This window comes from Triticum urartu, chromosome 1A (genome assembly GCF_056163025.1).
Source record: "Triticum urartu cultivar PI428250 chromosome 1A, HENAU_Tu73, whole genome shotgun sequence".
In the NCBI taxonomy this organism is placed as follows: Eukaryota; Viridiplantae; Streptophyta; class Magnoliopsida; order Poales; family Poaceae; genus Triticum; species Triticum urartu.
This window is the reverse complement of record NC_141873.1, coordinates 261610355-261631111: the sequence shown is the minus strand read 5'-3', so window position 1 is coordinate 261631111 and position 20757 is coordinate 261610355. Positions and strand designations below refer to the sequence as shown.

Sequence of the window (20757 nt, the reverse complement as noted above, 5' to 3'; positions counted from 1 at the left end):
GTTATGACAACGCGGTTGATGTAGTCGTACGTCTTCACGATCGACCGATCCTCAGCACCGAACGTACGGCACCTCCGCGTTCAGCACACGTTCAGCTCGGTGACGTCCCACGAACTCACGATCCAGTAGAGCTCCGGGAAGAGTTTCGTCCGCACGATGGCATGGTGACGATGTTGATGAAGCTACCGCAGCAGGGCTTCGCCTAAACACCGCTACAGTATGACCGAGGTGGATTATGGTGGAGGGGGCACCGCACACGGCTGGAGAGATCTCAATGATCAACGTGTGTGTCTAGAGGTGCCCCCTGCCCCCGTATATAAAGGAGCAAGGGGGGAGAGGCGGCCAGCCAGGAGGAGGCGTGCCAGGAGGAGTCCTACTCCCACCGGGAGTAGGACTCCCTCCTTTCCTAGTTGGAATAGGAGAAGGGGGGAAGGAGGAGGGAGAGAGGAAGGAAAGGGGGCACCCCCTCCTTGTCCAATTCGGACTAGAGGGAGAGGGGGCGCGCGGCCTGCCCTGGCAGCCCCTCCTCTCTTCCACTAAGGCCCATCATGGCCCATTAAACCCCCGGGGGGTTCCGATAACCCCCGGTACTCCGGTAAAATCCCGATTTCACCCGGAACACTTCCGATATCCAAATATAGGCTTCCAATATATAAATCTTTATGTATCGACCATTTCGAGACTCCTCGTCATGTCCGTGATCAAATCCGGGACTCCGAACTACCTTCGGTACATCAAAATATATAAACTCATAAAACTGATCGTCACAGAACTTTAAGCATGCGGACCCTACGGGTTCGAGAACTATGTAGACATGACCGAGACACGTCTCCGGTCAATAACCAATAGCGGAACCTGGATTCTCATATTGGTTCCTACATATTCTACGAAGATCTTTATCGGTCAAACCGCACAACACTATACGTTGTTCTCTTTGTCATCGGTTGTTACTTGCCCGAGATTCAATCGCCGGTATCCAATACCTAGTTCAATCTCTTTACCGGCAAGTCTCTTTACTCGTTCTGTAATACATCATCATGTAAATAACTCATTAGTTATCATGCTTGCAAGGATTATAGTGATGTGTATTACCGAGAGGGCCTAGAGATACCTCTCCGACAATCGAAGTGACAAATCCTAATCTTGATCTATGCCAACTCAACAAGTACCATCAAAAACACCTGTAGAGCACCTTTATGATCACCCAGTTAGGTTGTGACGTTTGGTAGCACACAAAGTGTTCCTCCGGTATTCGGGAGTTGCATAATCTCATAGTCATAAGAACATGTATAAGTCATGAAGAAAGCAATAGCAGTAAACAAATGATCAAGTGCTAAGCTAACGGAATGGGTCAAGTCATTCACATCATTCTCCTAATGATGTGATCTCATTGATCAAATAACAACTCATGTCAATGGTTACGAAACTTAACCATCTTTGATCAATGAGCTAGTCAAGTAGAGGCATACTAGTGACACTATGTTTGTCTATGTATTCACACATGTATTATGTTTCCGGTTAATACAATTCTAGCATGAATAATAAACATTTATCATGAAATAAGGAAATAAATAATAACTTTATTATTGCCTCTAGGGCATATTTCCTTCAATCTCCCACTTGCACTAGAGTCAATAATCTAGATTACATAGTAATGATTTTAACACCTATGGAGCCTTGGTGTTGATCATGTTTTGCTCGTGGAAGAGGCTTAGTCAACGGGTCTGCAACATTCAGATCCGTATGTATCTGGCAAATCTCTATGTCTCCCACCTGGACTTGATCCCGGATGGAGTTTAAGCGTCTCTTGATGTGCTTGGCTCTCTTGTGAAATCTAGATTCCTTTGCTAAGGCAATTGCACCAGTATTGTCACAAAAGATTTTCATTGGACCCGATGCACTAGGTATGACACCTAGATCGGATATAAACTCCTTCATCTAGACTCCTTCATTCGCTGCTTCCGAAGCAGCAATGTACTCCGCTTCACATGTAGATCCTGCCACAACGCTTTGTTTGGAACTGCTCCAACTGACAGCTCCACCGTTTAATATAAACACATATCCGGTTTGCGATTTAGAATCGTCCGGATCAGTGTCAAAGCTTGCATCAACGTAACCATTTACGATGAGCTCTTTGTAACCTCCATAAACGAGAAACATATCCTTGGTCCTTTTCAGGTACTTCAGGATGTTCTTGACCGATGTCCAGTGATCCACTCCTGGATTACTTTGGTACCTCCCTGCTAGGCTAATAGCAAGGCACACATCAGGTCTGGTACACAGCATTGCATACATGATAGAGCCTATGGCTGAAGCATAGGGAACACTTTTCATTTTCTCTCTATCTTCTGCAGTGGTCGGACATTGAGTCTTACTCAACTTCACACCTTGTAACACATGCAAGAACCCTTTCTTAGCTTGATCCATTTTGAACTTCTTCAAAACTTTATCAAGGTATGTGCTTTGTGAAAGTCCAATTAAGCGTCTTGATCTATCTCTATAGATCTTGATGCCCAATATATAAGCAGCTTCACCGAGGTCTTTCATTGAAAAACTCTTATTCAAGTATCCTTTTATGCTATCCAGAAATTCTATATCATTTCCAATCAGCAAGTCATCGACATATAATATTAGAAATGCTACAGAGCTCCCACTCACTTTCTTGTAAATACAGGCTTCTCCAAAAGTCTGTATAAAACCATATGCTTTGATCACACTATAAAAACGTTTATACCAACTCCGAGAGGCTTGCACCAGTCCATAAATGGATCACTGTAGCTTGCACACTTTGTTAGCTCCCTTTGGATCAATAAAACCTTCAGGTTGCATCATATACAACTCTTCTTCTAGAAATCCATTCAGAAATGCAGTCTTTACATCCATTTGCCAAATTTCATAATCATAAAATGCGGAAATTGCTAACATGATTCGGACGGACTTAAGCATCGCTACGGGTGAGAAGGTCTCATCATAGTCAACTCCTTGAACTTGTCGAAAACCTTTTGCAACAAGTCGAGCTTTGTAGACAGTAACATTATCGTCAGCGTCTGTCTTCTTCTTGAAGATCCATTTATTCTCGATGGCTTGCCGATCACCGGGCAAGTCAACCAAAGCCCCACTTTGTTCTCATACATGGACCCATCTCAGATTTCATGGCTTCAAGCCATTTTGCGGAATCTGGGCTCATCATCGCTTCCTCATAGTTCGTAGGTTCGTCATGGTCAGTAACATGACCTCCAGAACTGGATTACCGTACCACTCTGGTGCGGATCTTGCTCTAGTTGATCTACGAGGTTCGGTAGCAACTTGATCTGAAGTTACATGATCATCATCATTAGCTTCCTCACTAATTGGTGTAGGAGTCACAGAAACATATTTCTGTGATGAACTGCTTTCCAATAAGGGAGCAGGTACAATTACCTCATCAAGTTCTACTTTCCTCCCACTCACTTCTTTCAAGAGAAACTCCTTTTCTAGAAAGGATCCATTGTTAGCAACGAATATCTTGCCTTCGGATCTATGATAGAAGGTGTACCCAATAGTTTCCTTTGGGTATCCTATGAAGACACATTTCTCCGATTTGGGTTCAAGCTTATCAGGTTGAAGCTTTTTCACATAAGCATCGCAGCCCCAAACTTTAAGAAATGACAACTTTGGTTTCTTGCCAAACCATAGTTCATAAGGCGTCGTCTCAACGGATTTTGATGGTGCCCTATTTAACATGAATGCAACCGTCTCTAAAGCATAACCCCAAAATGATAGCGGTAAATGAGTAAGAGACATCATAGATCGCACCATATCTAGTAAAGTACGATTACGACATTTGGACACCATTACGCTGTGGTGTTCCGGGTGGCGTGAGTTGCGAAACTATTCCGCATTGTTTCATATGTAGACCAAACTCGTAACTCAAATATTCTCCTCCATGATCAGATCGCAGAAACTTTATTTTCTTGTTACGATGATTTTCCACTTCACTCTGAAATCCTTTGAACTTTTTAAATGTTTCAGACTTATGTTTTATTAAGTAGATATACCCATATCTGCTCAAATCATCTGTGAAGGTGAGAAAATAACGATACCCGCCGCGAGCTTCAATATTCATCGGACCACATACATCAGTATGTATGATTTCCAACAAATCTGTTGCTCGCTCCATAGTTCTGGAGAATGGTGTTTTAGTCATCTTGCCCATAAGGCATGGTTCGCAAGTACCAAGTGATTCATAATCAAGTGATTCCAAAAGTCCATCAGTATGGAGTTTCTTCATGCGTTTTATACCAATATGACCCAAACGGCAGTGCCACAAATAAGTTGCACTATCATTATCAACTCTGCATCTTTTGGTTTCAACATTATGAATATGTGTATCACTACTATCGAGATTTAACAAGAATAGACCACTCTTTAAGGATGCATGACCATAAAAGATATTACTCATATAAATAGAACAACCATTATTCTCTGATTTAAATGAATAACTGTCTCGCATCAAACAAGATCCAGATATAATGTTCATGCTTAACACTGGCACCAAATAACAATTATTTAGGTCTAAAACTAATCTCGAAGGTAGATGTAGAGGTAGCGTGCCGACCGCGATCACATCGACTTTGGAACCATTTCCTACGTGCATCGTCACCTCGTCCTTAGCCAGTCTTCGCTTAATTCGTAGTCCCTATTTCGAGTTGCAAATATTAGCAATAGAACCAGTATCAAATACTCAGGTGCTACCGCGAGCTCTGGTGAGGTACACATCAATAACATGTATATCACATATACCTTTGTTCACCTTGTCATCCTTCTTATCTACCAAATACTTGGGGAAGTTTCGCTTCCAGTGACCAGTCTGTTTGTAGTAGAAGCACTCAGTCTCAGGCTTAGGTCCAGACTTGGGTTTCTTCTCCTGAACAGTAACTTGTTTGCCGTTCTTCTTGAAGTTCCCCTTCTTCTTCCCTTTGCCCTTTTTCTTGAAACTGGTGGTCTTATTGGCCATCAACAGTTGATGCTCCTTCTTGATTTCTACCTCTGCAGCCTTTAGCATCGCGAAGAGCTCGGGAATAGTCTTATTCATCCCTTGCATATTATAGTTCATCATGAAGCTTTTGTAGCTTGGTGGCAGTGATTGAAGAACTCTGTCAATGACACTATCAATAGGAAGATTAACTCCTAGTTGAGTCAAGTGATTATGATACCCACACATTTTGAGTATATGCTCATTGACAGAACTATTCTCCTCCATCTTGCAGCTATAGAAATTATTGGAGACTTCATATCTCTCAATCCGGGCATTTTCTTGAAATATTAACTTCAGCTCCTGGAACATCTCATATGCTCCATGACGTTCAAAATGTCGTTGAAGTCCCGGTTCTAAGCCATAAAGCATGGCACACTGAACTATCGAGTAGTCATCAGCTTTACTCTGCCAAACGTTCTTAACGTTGTCAGCAGCATCTGCAACAGGCCTGGCACCCAGCGGTGCTTCCAGGACGTAATTCTTCTATGCAGCAATGAGGATAATCCTCAAGTTACGGACCCAGTCCGTGTAATTGCTACCATCATCTTTCAACTTTGCTTTCTCAAGGAACACATTAAAATTCAATGGAACAACAGCACGGGCCATCTATCTATAACAACATAGATAAGCAAAAATACTATCAGGTACTAAGTTCATGATAAATTTAATTTCAATTAATCATATTACCTAAGAACTCCCACTTAGATAGACATCCCTCTTATCATCTAAGTGATCACATGATCCATATCAACTAAACCATGACCGATCATCACGTGAAATGGAGTAGTTTTCAATGGTGAACATCACTATGCTGATCATATCTACTATATGATTCACGCTCGACCTCTCGGTCTCAGTGTTCCGAGGCCATATCTGCATATGCTGGGCTTGTCAAGTTTAACCCGAGTATTCTGTGTGTGCAAAACTGGCTTGCACCAGTTGTAGATGGACGTAGAGCTTAGCACACCCGATCATCACGTGGTGTCTCGGCACGACGAACTTTGGCAATGGTGCATACTCAGGGAGAACACTTTTATCTTGAAATTTAGTGAGAGATTATCTTATAATACTACCGTCAAACAAAGCAGAATAAGATGCATAAAGGATAAACATCACATGCAATCAATATAAGTGATATGATATGGCCATCATCATCTTGTGCTTGTAATCTCCATCTCCGAAGCATCGTCATGATCACCATCGTCACCGGCGCGACACCTTGATCTCCATCGTAGCATCGTTGTCGTCTCGCCAACTATTGCTTCTACGACTATCGCTACTGCTTAGTGATAAAGTAAAGCAATTACAGGGCAATTGCATTGCATACAATAAAGCGACAACCATATGGCTCCTGCCAGTTGCCGATAACTCCGTTACAAAACATGATCATCTCATACAAAAATATAGCATCATGTCTTGACCGTATCACATCACAACATGCCCTGCAAAAACAAGTTAGACGTCCTCTACTTTGTTGTTGCAAGTTTTACGTGGCTGCTACGGGCTGAGCAAGAACTGTTCTTACCTATGCATCAAAACCACAACGATAGTTCGTCAAGTTGGTGTTGTTTTAACCTTCTCAAGGACCGGGCGTAGCCACACTCGGTTCAACTAAAGTTGGAGAAACGGACACCCGCCAGCCACCTGTGTGCAAAGCACGTCGGTAGAACCAGTCTCGCGTAAGCGTACGCGTAATGTCGGTCTGGGCCGTTTCATCCAACAATACCGCCGAACCAAAGTATGACATGCTGGTAAGCAGTATGACTTGTATCGCCCACAACTCACTTGTGTTCTACTCATGCATATAACATCAACGCATAAAACCATGCTCGGATGCCACTGTTGGGGAATGTAGTAATTTCAAAAAAAATTCCTACGCACACGCAGGATCATGGTGATGCACAGCAACGAGAGGGGAGAGTGTCGTCCACGTATCCTCGTAGACTGTTAAGCGGAAGCGTTATGACAACGCGGTTGATGTAGTCGTACATCTTCACGATCGACCGATCCTCAGCACCAAAAGTACGGCACCTCCGCGTTCAGCACACGTTCAGCTCGGTGACGTCCCGCGAACTCACGATCCAGTAGAGCTCGGGGAAGAGTTTCGTCAGCACGACGGCGTGGTGAAGATGTTGATGAAGCTAGCGCAGGAGGGCTTCGCCTAAACACCGCTACAGTATGACCGAGGTGGATTATGGTGGAGGGGGGCACCGCACACGGCTGGAGAGATCTCAATGATCAACTTGTGTGTCTAGAGGTGCCCCCTGCCCCCGTATATAAAGGAGCAAGGGGGAGAGGCAGCCGGCCAGGAGGAGGCGCGCCAGAAGGAGTCCTACTCCCGGTGGGAGTAGGACTCCCTCCTTTCATAGTTGGAATAGGAGAAGGGGGAAGGAGGAGGGAGAGAGGAAGGAAAGGCCCCCCCTCCTTGTCCAATTCGGACTAGAGGGAGAGGGGGCGCGCGTCCTGCCCTGGAAGCCCCTCATCTCTTCCACTAAGGCCCATCATGGCCCATTAAACCCCCGGGGGGGTTCCGGTAACCCCCGGTACTCCGGTAAAATCCCGATTTCACCCGGAACACTTCCGATATCCAAATATAGGCTTCCAATATATAAATCTTTGTGTCTCGGCCATTTCGAGACTCCTCGTCATGTCCGTGATCAAATCCGGGACTCTGAACTACCTTCGGTACATCAAAACATACAAACTCATAAAACTGATCATCACAGACCTTTAAGCGTGCGGACCCTACGGGTTAGAGAACTATGTAGACATGACCGAGACACGTCTCCTGTCAATAACCAATAGCGGAACCTGGATGCTCATATTGGTTCCTACATATTCTACGAAGATCTTTATCGGTCAAACCGCACAACACTATACGTTGTTCTCTTTGTCATCGGTATGTTACTTGCCCGAGATTCGATCGTCGGTATCCAATACCTAGTTCAATCTCGTTACCAGCAAGTCTCTTTACTCGTTCCGTAATACATCATCCTGTAAATAACTCATTAGTTATCATGCTTGCTAACGGAATGTTACTTATAGTGATGTGCATTACCGAGAGGGCCCAGAGATACCTCTCCGACAATCGGAGTGACAAATCCTAATCTTGATCTATGCCAACTCAACAAGTACCATAGGAAACACATGTAGAGCACCTTTATGATCACCCAGTTACGTTGTGACATTTGGTAGCACACAAAGTGTTCCTCCAGTATTCGGGAGTTGCATAATCTCATAGTCATAAGAACATGTATAAGTCATGAAGAAAGCAATAGCAGTAAACAAACGATCAAGTGCTAAGCTAACGGAATGGGTCAAGTCAGTCACATCATTCTCCTAATGATGTGATCTCATTGATCAAATAACAACTCATGTCAATGGTTAGGAAACTTAACCATCTTTGATCAATGAGCTAGTCAAGTAGAGGCATACTAGTGACACTATGTTTGTCTATGTATTCACACATGTATTATGTTTCCGGTTAATACAATTCTAGCATGAGTAATAAACATTTATCATGAAATAAGGAAATAAATAATAACTTTATTATTGCCTCTAAGGCATATTTCCTTCAACATCCACATCCTTTCAGTTGGTCTGATGGCGGCAAGGAAACATCTTTTTCACTTTGGATCTTTTGAGATAAAGAACGGCTCAAAGATACATTTCTGGAAGGAAAATTCGCTAGGAAATGCTACTCTCTGAGAACAGTATCTAACCTTGTATTGTATTGTTCGCGATGAGAATGATACTCTAGCGCATGTGCCCAGCACCTTCCCACTGGATGTTTAATTCAGGTGAGATTTGATTGGTCCTCGTCTTATGTCATGGCAGCATCTTCTATCATAGTTGGATTCGATTAGGCTAACGCAAGGATGGGATGTGTTTCGCTAAAATTTCAGGACATTTGGGTCCTTCACAGTTGACTCTATGTATCGTCGGTGGATAATAATAAACCAATATGAAATTCAAACATACCAGTATACCACTAAAAGTTAAGATTTTCATGTGGTATTTTCGGAGGAGAGTTGTGCTAACCAAACACAACCTCACTCTCCGCAACCGAGAAGGATGTAAGAGGTGTAGTTTTTGTTCTCACGGTGAGACAATCAAACACCTCTCCTTTCCGGTGCAAGTTTGTGCCATCCAACTAGCGTCCAATTTATATTCGTCCACAAGTGTCGTCAATATTTATGGTCACTGGATGGATGGAGTACCAAATAGGTTTAGAACGCTAATAAGCATGGGAGCGTCTGTCTTATTATGGTCGCTTTGGTTATGTAGAAATTATATTGTTTTCAATGGCACAAACTCTTCTCATACGATGGTTATTTTCTATTGTACGCACTGAACAAAGTACATACCGTTGCAGTGTTTATGCGGTTGGATCAGGTGGTTAAAGAGGGTTTTTCAGAACATGGTCTATACTGCACTGAACAAAGTACATACCGTTGCAGTGTTTATGCGGTTGGATGAGGTGGTTAAAGAGGGTTTTTCGAACATGGATGGCATGATAACCTCTGGATTGATCCACCACTTCCTTCTAGTTAAGCCGGGGTTTTCCTTTAGTTACTTGGGTCAGAATAGTTGTGTTGGTTATGTGCATCCTAATTATGCAGAGGTAGGGTGTTGGTCATTATGTGTTATATTCGCTTGATGCTATATTTTGAGTTAATAAATTTGTCTTAAAAAATAGATAGTTGCTCCAAAGTCCAAACTGATGAAGAGAGGCAAACCATATATTTCAACACTCCTTCACGTCTAGACTATATTAGTTCTTGGATGTGGGATCAATGTAGACCGCAAAATCTTTTATGTTTAATACTGTGTCAGCAGGGCCTTGAACTTGAGACATCTTAGCTCAGATACCATATTGAATTCATGCTCCAATAGTTCAAACTGGTGAAGAAAGGAGAACATTATATTTCAACAATTTGCTAGTCTCTCCAATCCATAATATTTGTCTTAGATTCACCTAGTGTTAGATACATCCATATCTAAACAAATCTAAGACAAATAATGTGGATCGAAGACAGTACTTTTTGTTGGCAGAAATCATCATGGAGAATCTATCATATTAGGTTGTGCTCTTCTGTCCATTGAAGAGAGTGAGACTTTTGTTTGGTTATTTAAACACTGGCTATGTTGTATGTCAAGCAAACGACCAAATGCTATAATCACTGACTAGTGCAGATCAATGGAGAATGGTATTGAAGAAGTCTTCCCTCAAGCTCGTCATAGATGGTTATGTAGCACCTTATGAATTTCTGCATCCTAGGGCAAGAGAACTATGCTGTTTCTTGTGAAATTTCTGAGGTCCAAACATGCCAAGTAGAGCAGTACACACTAACAAGAATGTGTTTGGAAAAGGAAAGCACATTTTGTTTCCTCTATTGAAACTGTCTGTCCTCTTTAGATACATCGTACAACACACGGTGAGTAGACCGAGCTTGACACGGACGGGGGATCAAGCAACGCAGAAGCGTACGCTGATCTTTCCTCCATCTGCACATGCAGCAACTCCCTTGTCGCCATCAAATTTTGATAAGGCAAGCTCAGGCCTATCAATGGTATGGAGCTGAGTGATTTCCGTGTAATAGATCAGATCACCAGATCACGGCTGCAGAGGGCTCCCGAGTTCAAAGTCAAAATAGGGCTGCTACTCGGCTGGTGGTTGGAGTGCAGAGTTCCCGTTCCCGATTTGTTTGGCTGCAAGAACCCTGTCCAAGGTCTCATCCAGGACCTTAATTCCATTTGTCTCCATTTCTGCGACCACGGCGATGGCCGCATCCATCTCCTCCAGATCAAGGCACAGCAAGATTACCTCGTCGTACAGCGGGCTGATTCCAGTACAAAAAAAGTAACGGAAGGTATATTAGTACACCTTGCCACATATACACAAAATATTTCAGAGCTGCAGTTCACTGGATTATGTGTGTTTTGCAGTCCATGAGATAGTAATATCCTTGAAATGAAAATACTCCAACAGTATTAAACTACATGCACGGTGCAAAAGTGCAGTGGCCTATACACTTATTTCTGGACGGCGAGAAAAAAAACTGTAATGCTCGTCAGACAGATACAGAGCTAAAATTCCAACATGAAATGGGCAAGAAAATCATGGATGTAACCTGTTTAATGCAGCAATAGCCATAACAATTTAACATTTACCTTCCAAATTTATGGCCCAGGCTATGTGTTGTTTGCAATATTGTAATAAAAGCAGAGGGGACTGGAGCTCTCATTGCTGCGCGCAGTATAATGGCACAATCTCCAATAGTCGGACTACCACCCAGCTCTATTACCTGAAATTCAACAAAACAGTAATATGGCACAGTTTGAATGTCAGGCCTCTTTAACTTTTGTGCAAGCCCAAAGCACCAACACAACGCCACATCACTAATCAGGCTAACCTAGAAACCAACAAAAGCAATGTATAATTGAAAGAAAACTATGTATCGAACTGGAAAATATTCTAGTAAAACAAAGCATATGTGTTTGGCGTCCTTTAGTCTGCAAAACAGTGGAGGTCCACAGCTTTGTGAGAGAAAATGGTTAACCAAAGAAAGCAATAGTCAACGAGACAACATCATACCAGGAAAACAACTCTTAAGAATTTGGCTAGAGAACTACGAATACCTTATTCATTATCTTGATAGCTAACTCAACCTCCCATTCCTGTGACCATCTGCGTGGCATCTTTTTCTTTAGCTCTCTCTCCCATGTCCATCCCCAGGCATCCGCGGTAGTATACATATCTGCCACGTCAAACATTCTTGTCTCGCGCATAACCTTGAAAGCTTCAATTGGATCTTCAGGAAACCAATCTTCGTCATCATCAATCTGCAGATACAGCAAGAAATATGCTTCAAAATCTGTAAGAATCTTACAAAATTAGCTCTTATCGCTATATCCACCTGACATAACAACTGGACACAATTTATATCTAACAAAGGTCACTAACATGAATTTTCAAATTAGAGGAAACAACAAACATAGTTTTGCTACGATCTGCTAACTAAAGCCTACAGATTCCTCAAGAATATATTCCAAACCTTATCTTAATTCTCGACAATTTAAACAAGAATACAGATACAAAATTTAACACCTATGCAATTTGTTGCCATGGTAGTCATTTGATGCTATTTAGATGATTGGAAAGTTTCAATTCACTAGCCAACAAAAAATAATTAATTGCGTTGTAAGGTCCAGGAAAGTCTTAAATTTCCTAGAATGAAAGCATATGCACTATATAGATAGACAAAGATATCAAAAGCTTTAACGGACTTATAGTGAAAACAAGTTAAGCATCTCTTAGAACACACCGTCAGATTAGTTCCATACCTCAGGTATTTTTTTTAATTTCTTTGTTGAACCAGATGCCTTCTCTAGATCCTTCAATAACTGGACTCCTATCATTTGAAGATGCTGATTGGGTCCTTTCGCTGGTTTGTCCTTAGTCTCGTCATCACCAGCTTGATTTTCCGTTCGGTCAATGACCTCATCATCTATCTCATCTTCATCTGCTTCTTTGGCGGAATCATCGTCATCATCATCGTCGTCGTCCTCATCTAACTCGTCATCAAAATCTGGATCTTCTTTGCTATCTTCTTCACAAAGATGGTTTCGAGTTTCTCCCAGAAAACGCCGTTTCCAGAACTCTGTGTTTCCATCTTCTAGCTTGATTCGTGAGATCATTTCATCTAACTCTTCGTCGACCTATCAAGAGTGTTGTGTGTGACATTAAAGAACTGTATATAAAAAGTAACACAATTTACTGATAACATTGTTACCTGTCACATGGTAAAGTAACAGATGAAAAACAATTATAGGAAGTATTGTCACATTGCATACCACTTCATCATCTTCTACAGGAGGAACCCAAAGAGGTATACCACGTGAACGATTAATTCGCCTGGCCTTTTGAACTCGCTGGTAAAGTACTTGTCTAGTTCCATCTGTAGGTAACCCTTGCGCCTCCAGCTCGATTTTCAATTCAGCTACTACCATTTTGCTCGCTGCCTTGGGCTTAACAACATTCTTCTTTGGCCCTACAACTAATTTCTTTAATCTTTCGACTACTCTTCGTACATCATCTTCAGATACATCACCTAAAATACCAGGGCCTTCATTCCGCAGTGTAATTAAGAGTCTTCGGTGATATAACTTCAATTCCTCAAAACACCGCAGTTTAAAAGATGTCTCTATTGGATTTGAATAGGCAAAACCAAATTCATCTGGATCTAGAGGAGTTTTCCCTCTACGAGGCACCCAACGTTTGCGCTCACCTGTAAGACCTCCTTCTTCAATATACCTGCAAAACCAACACGGGTGGAACAAATATTGTAAACAACAATACTATGGAGGAACAAAACTTGCAGTTGCATGTATGAGATCTCTCTAGAATTGCAATACTTATTGTTAAAGTTTTGAACCGCTATTCGATCATCTTGTGTTCTCAATCTAGGGGCATATGTTACTCTTTTTTCGAACCATGCAGGAGAACTGCATGTAGATTAAAAAGAGAAAAGAGGAGGGCAAAGAGCCCATACAAGGTCCTAGTACACAACATCAAGTGTCGAATCTTTTGCATGGTATGTTTTGCTGCCTCAGGTGTAACTTCAGATATCAATGTTATTCTCATCACACTGGAAGTTCTGCAGAGGCTGTATCAGATCTTGAACCTCACGGAAGCTTGTCATCCCACAGTGAACAGTATATGTATTTTATATACCAATAGGGTACGAAAATATATCACTAAGGTTTTTGTATTTTCTATATATCAACAGAACACGATAGTCAACCAGCAAAATGCGAGCATTCAGCCATTGATCTGACAGATCCTCTTGTAATTAACGGACCACAACTGATAAATCTTGATAAGGGGGCTAGGCTGGAAAAAAAATTAAGAACCAAAATACTAGCCCGCGAGTTTGGCATACATAAATAAACTAATGTTGCATGTTAGGACCCGAAGCCGCAATGTCACTATGTGCACCAAACCCTTCACAACCCAAACCCTTCACAAAAACTATGTACAAGCCCATCACCAAAAAAGAAGAAAATAGTTGACAATTAGGCATATCATGACTGGTTAATCATCCTGAATTGTAAGAACCTAAGACCACTTAATGTTTTCCTCAAAACAAAAACTTTTCAAGGTCATACCTGGCTACATAATCAATGTCGAAGCCAACATCAGCTTCTTCTTGTAATGGTTCTATCCAGGAGCTCACCAATGTGCGGTATTTTCGGTTTAAAATCATTGCTCGAGGTGCAATAGTCTGGTTATCGTCAGCCATTGCTTCTAAGGCCTCAAGCAACTCATCAGCTCTTCCTGGTTATAAAAATAAGTTACCTGCTCAGGAAAGTACTAAATGTTCACAATAATGCAAAAGCTCCTAAAAGTATAAAAGACAAATGCTAGTTGATATTTTGAGCACAGAATACATAGGGGGTGAAACAATGTTGTGTAAAACTAATCAACAGAAGGGTGAAAGCTCACCATCAAGGCACAGTGAACGTAGATAGAGAGAAAGTGGATCGCCGCAATTCCCTGCATTGTACAGAACTTTTGTTCCTCCAGGAATTCTCCGTAAAGCGCGAAAATGCCTGATCGCTTCATTGACCATACAGTACTTTGTAAAGCATTCCACTAACAACCTGGGAACAGTAGCTGGTCATCCATCGTTGCTTTAGAAAAACACATATTACAAGAAAAATGAGAGTTGGCAAACTAGAAACAAGAACATTTCTATTGATTTTCAGAAATCACACATAGACACAGTATAATCGATCCCTTTGAGAATCATAAGCTCTTCAAATAGTGACTACTCTACAAGGGAAGTTCTTACGCATAAGTTCTTGCATTAGGCTGAACACGTTTGTAGTCTTCCACCATCATCCCGAGTAGTTCTGCCACATCCGGTGCCCTGCAGACAATAAAACACCATAAATGAAGACAAAAAAGAAGAGTAATTCTTAATAACAGTCAAAATCATGAATATAACTCAAACATGGATCATAGTGTAACATGTTCTCACACAAAAAAGTGAGTTATTATTTCCAGGTTTCATTCTCAAAAAGGAAACATGAAAAATTAATTGAAGAACTAGGTGAAAGATCCGCAAAAGCAGAAGATGCAAAGGCTGCAAAAACATTTTTTTTGTCAAATATACGAAGGAGACTTGCATATATTTTCATTGAAAACAAGAGAATACAAACTGCCTTTCGACGCTACAACGGCAGCCAGAACATGAAGCATGGAAGCACAATCCTATGCAGTTTCCTATATTTACACTACTATTGATGGCAGCGAAGTTAGAGGTTCCCTCAGTTCTCCAGTCAACATAGCATGCTTCTTTTCAAAGTTTTTCCATGTTTAAGAAACAGTAGCTATCACAGAGCAAGGTGAGATGCCGTTCCAAAATTTTGAGCTTTCCCTACATATGCCATGGAGCTACAACTACCATTTGTTCTTTTACATCTAACTGTTTCAAACATTCAGGTTTGATACAAATACACATGCTTGTGTTAACAAGCTAACTATGATAAATATGAAAAATAGAACAAAGCAACACATATGGCAGAAAATCTGGAAGTAAATATTAGGCATACCTATCATGGGAAGTAGCTCTAGTAAATGCCTGTATAACCCAATTATAAGACTCGGTATCAGGTTTCATGTAATCTACAATGAGAGGGAAAGGGAAGTCAGCATCAAATTTAATTCAGTTTCAAAATTAGGAGAGAATCAGTATCTAGATTACATGAAAACATCATGATTGCACATGTGATATAAGTTAGCCAGATATTTCTGTTTTCCTTGTACAAGAAAGCTAGTATTACTACTGCTGAGATACATTAAATATTGTAGTAACAGTGGGAGAATTCTGTTGGAGAACTAGTGAACTAAAGGTCAACAATCCAAAAAGAACATATGGTGCATTTGTTTGCACATAAGCTACATTGACTATAAGGTTGAACACTCAAACCTTGTTGTCACCTTGTATATTGTAACTTTCTTACGGATTCGTATTGAGGTCAATAATATTATAATTCATAGGAGGCGGAGCAGCGAGGCTCAAGGATGGCGCAGGTACATAACAATGTATGCAGTTGGAGGATTATCTTTTGGTTAGTGTTGGAGTAGTGAGGAATCGAGTTAGTACATTGAGTCATTGTCTTAGGAGCCAAGTCATGTTAGTTCTGTAAAAGGGAGTCCACTGGGATATAAAAAAGCTCTTAGGCAAGCAATAAGAAACTTCTTCCTAAAACGTATTCCAATCCTCTGTGCTTTCTCTCATCTACCCGGTTACCTTTCTACAACTTGTCAGCCACGGTGCTAGCACAGCACCAACGGCCTCAGCCACAGGTGAACCACCTGGGGAATTTCCACCACCACTAAGCCTACATCGACCTTACAATCCACAATCCGATTTCAGTAACTACTAACTACAGACTAGTTCAAGTAGACAAATAACAACTAGTTCAAGTAGACAAATAACAAAATAGCAAAACACCACCTGCCATAAATAAATGGAGAATATAGACATAATGTCCTAGCAATGGTTAAACATGCACACCAAATGCTAAACGAACCGTTTACCCGAATGATGCTTATCAATACCACTCATGTAACACCCCAGCCTCTCGCCCAGACCGGCAGTCATTACTCCTGGTGGGATCTAGACAGGCCCACAAACCAACATCGGTCACACTTTGTCCTCACTCGTGCGCACCTGAGAAGAACTTCCCGGTCGGTCAACCATCCCCAAATTGCACCAAGCCAACCACACTTAACCCAGAGGATCGGAGATGGGCTTCCAGAAAGAAGGTGCAACTTGTTGATACGAGTAGTCTATCATTCCCTTTTAGCTAGGATGGCGAGTTGTATGGACTATACACATGAACACAATATTTTCACGTCTTAAGTTTAAATTGTTAGCATAAAACCATTAATTATATGTTAAACAAACAATATTTGGTAAAATAAATATGGTTAAGACTTCCCAAATGTCTGGCAAGAAAACAGGCACAACGAATAAAATGAAAGCAAAAGGCATAGCAGATTCGGTGGACGTGATGGGCGTACCTTCACCTCCATATTCCATGTTCTCATAAGTTGAAAATGCAATTTCAGGAATTCCACATGTAGCCTGAACAAAAGGAATTTTTATTTTAAAACGTTGAACTTATTCGTATAGAATCTAAAACATAAACACTCATGCAATGAACCATGTTCCTAAAGGAGACGATATATCGTCTGAAGAATTTCTAATCTAATGGCAGTTTAAACAGCTGATGCATCAGGATTAGTTCACAACACCTAAGACTAACCAAACCCAGCTCACTTACAATTTATGAACTGCACATATGCTACTACCACCATGTGATGTGTTAGAGATCATAAATGTCACAGTGTACGACAGTTAGATAGATAGACCTAGAACACCATTGGTGTAGGTAAAGTAAAACTCACACCTGTAGTGAAAATTTAGAAAATAGTCCAAGCATTAGCATTAACCCCTATATCATGATATACATTACTATGCTGCATAAGCTGCTTGCTGTTCTGGGAGCAGAAGTCATATTATTTTCACAAATTAATCTCGATAGGATTTTTTTCCCTGGATGAAGTATTGGTAGAAAATAATCCCTATATATATTCCTCTACTATGCCAACTGAACAAATAGATGGCAGAAGGAAATAGCAAACTATGGTGTAAATCAAGGTCACACCTGCACACTGAGAAGGCAATTAAAATGGAATGTGGTTGCCATTCTTCCAGCAGCCTCCATTTGGTATGCAACTGTTAGAGCATTGGAGTGGTCTCCAGCTTTACAATCTTCTTCAATCAAAAGATCGTAAAGTTCATCAGTTCCTTGTAAACCACCTTTTGCTCCTTTCAGAAATACTGTATTGGCGTCCTCCAGATAATGGTTCCTGACTAGCTCCTCTGTTCACAGAAGGAAGACTACAATAACCATTCAACGAACAAATCAAACATGCAAGACAAGCCAATTTTCATACCTACAAGAACTAGCCAAGCCTTGCGAATATCATACTTATATCTCTCCATAGCAGCAAGAATCTCCATTGCCCTGGTAGAAAGACCCTTCTTGGCAAAGACACGGACTAGAGCCACAAAAGTTTCATGTAAAGGACGCACGCCGGAACTTAGCTCCCTCCTAAGAGCTTGCATCTGCATACAAAATGTAACATTGCATTCTGTAAATTCAATACATGTGATTATTTGAAAAAAAAAACATGTAAGTTTTTACATTCAAAAAACATTCATCAAAGCAATATGCAAGCGTCCCACAAAAATAATTAAGCATCATAAACATAATTAGGACACAAGTCCAGAATAACCTGGCTATCACTGAAATAAACTTAGGATCACAGAATCAACATATCTATGCATGTATATATTTACTCTGAAGCCTCCATAGAGAAGCCAGAGGCAGAGGTAACGACCTCTGGCCTTAAAAATCTTAAGAGGTTCTACCCTTGAATATATTTGAGAACTGACCTTGCGCTGATAACTCATTTAAGTTTGATGTTGACCAAATCAATTTACATGGTGTTCAATTTGTTGACAGAGATCTTAGGTCAGTAAGGCACGGGCACGCGCACACACAACACAATTTTTTCTTTTCGCAGAAAATGAGATGCCGTGCCTGCATATATATCTTACTCCTCACCAGAATTCCAAAACACCATTGGTCAGCCCCACAGCATCTAAATACTTCGACACCTTTCATCTACTTTTATATACATCGTGGCTGACCACTGCAGACTGGATTGTCCCTGAAGAAGAAGCCCGACATGTATTTTGTTCGCTGGAGATATAATGCTTTTATAAACAATATATGGTTGGGTTACTACTTGTTTGACTGTTACCCTACTTGCCTTCTTGGGTTTTGATGTCATAATTCATATGTTACCATCAGATTCCTGTGTGGCACCGCTGCTTTTCATTTTTCCATTTAGCTTGCAGGATCAACAGAATTTTAAATCCACGTATGGTGCACCAAACAACAAATCACCGGAGCACTACATACCGCTTGAAAGTCTTCAAGGCGGTAAGAACACGAAAAAGGATTTCCCCCCGCTTTATATTATAAAGCAACAGCACCAAGCATCCAACAACAAGTCAAGACAGGTTCAAGTTCAAGGAAGGCGGTAAGAACAAAGCTAGCAAACCTTGAGCTTTGCCTCCGAGAACCTCCTGTTCACTCGACAATTGCACATTTATGACCACAGAAAACCAACCAAAGCAAACGCTCATGGACTCATAACTTGGTGAAACAACTCCGGCCAAGCACCCAGCCGCCTTAATTACCTACCAAGCACAGACACCCCAAAGGGGCGCGTGCATTTCATCAAACACCTCACGCGAACTTCTGTGGTCTCACACCGGTGCAATAGACGAAGCTAGAAAAAAATTCCTATGGGGTCATCATTATATTATCTCTGCTACATTGGTGTCATCTTCTACAAATACACATTAGTTTGTGCTAACTAATGAAGTGTTTTCAAACATTCATTGGGGTCAGTTAACCCCAATGCCAATATACCAGCTCCGTCAAATCAAAACTTAACATCTGTGTACACTTACAGCGCCTTCGGCGTCGCCAGCGAGGGCGTGTGCGGCGACGAGCCCGTGAAAGGAACGGGGCCCGGGCGAGAGGCCTGCGGCGACCATGTCGTAGATGGTGTCCGCGACGCCGAGGGCGTCGGCAGCGCGGGCGCGCTCTGCGAGCTGCTCCAAGAAGGCCAGGCGCAGGCCCTTCTCCACTGCCCCCGCGGCCGCCGAGCGGTCGCCGCCGCTCCCTTCGGGTAGTCGCCGCCGCCGCGTACGGCGCCGCTCAGCGAGGGCGGGGATGCGCGTGCCGGAGGTGGAGGCGCGAGGGAAGCGGGCAGCAGTAGTGAGGGGGAATGCCGAGGAGGCGGCCGTGGAGGCGGAGGTGGAAGGGGTGGCCATCGTGGCCGGGGTTTAGTGGAGAAGACGAGAGTGAGGGTTTTGGATAAGATAGGCAGGTTTTCAAGTTTTGGAGGGAGAGCGAAGGGCCGGCGAAGCCGTTCGCCCTTTTTCTTCTTCTTTTTTCGACAGTTGCTAGACCATGTTTTCAAGTAATTTAATTTTTCAAATAATAAGTATCACACGTGCGGCACCAAACTACACGGTCGTAATGCCTTCATTATCATCTGTTTTGACACATCTAACAAATGACATCAGTGGTTTTGTTTTGGTTTTTCAGACTTCAAAATGTCTTATCTCTTAACTAAAAAATCTGATTAAAAACCCATTTTTATCATTAAATCTATCTTGAAGAGATCTTTAAAAGTAAATCTCATATTGATATGTTTCGACGATTTTTTTCGACCAAAAGTTACCATGATGTTACACAGAAGTTACCATAGTGTTTACACTAAAGTTATCATGATATGTTTCATTTATTTTTTTCTTCTAAATTTAAAGCTATCATTGTATTTCAACTACTTTTCAAGGCAAATTTTATTAATGGGCCATGGCAATTTTTAGTAATTAACCACGAGAAACTTAATTCATGGATCATGGCAATTTTTAGTAATTCATCATGGCAAATTTAATTTATAGATCATGTCAATTTTAGTATTTTGACCATGGAAACTATTTTTTGTATAAACCATGACAAATTTTAGTGCATGTATAATGGCAAATTTAAGTAATTCGCCATAGCAATTTTAG

The 20757-nt window shown here is 41.5% G+C and overlaps 1 protein-coding gene across 1 annotated transcript; it reads right to left on the bottom strand.

Annotated features, from left to right (window-relative positions):
• Positions 1 to 10295: 10295 nt before the first annotated feature.
• PTAC3 (plastid transcriptionally active 3) lies at positions 10296 to 20069 on the bottom strand. Its single transcript, XM_048673100.2, has 13 exons — positions 19645 to 20069; positions 18054 to 18225; positions 17762 to 17979; positions 17115 to 17178; positions 15638 to 15710; positions 14875 to 14952; positions 14526 to 14683; positions 14189 to 14357; positions 12875 to 13334; positions 12365 to 12739; positions 11660 to 11863; positions 11192 to 11325; positions 10296 to 10860 (listed from the first exon to the last, which is right to left on the bottom strand). The coding sequence occupies exons 1-13, from the start codon at positions 20008 to 20010 to the stop codon at positions 10680 to 10682; spliced, it is 2652 nt and encodes an 883-aa protein (XP_048529057.1). The 5' UTR covers positions 20011 to 20069; the 3' UTR covers positions 10296 to 10679.
• Positions 20070 to 20757: the final 688 nt, after the last annotated feature.

What these genes read in the sequence shown, in the direction of transcription:
- PTAC3 (XM_048673100.2), bottom strand. Translation starts at nt 20,010, where the DNA reads ATGGCCACCCCTTCCACCTCCGCCTCCACGGCCGCCTCCTCGGCATTC. An exon ending in CATGGAATATGGAGGTGAAG is followed by an intron (nt 15,711 to 17,114) that starts GTACGCCCATCA and finishes CTCTCATTGTAG; the next exon opens with ATTACATGAAACCTGATACC. An exon ending in CTGTAGAAGATGATGAAGTG is followed by an intron (nt 12,740 to 12,874) that starts GTATGCAATGTG and finishes CACTCTTGATAG; the next exon opens with GTCGACGAAGAGTTAGATGA.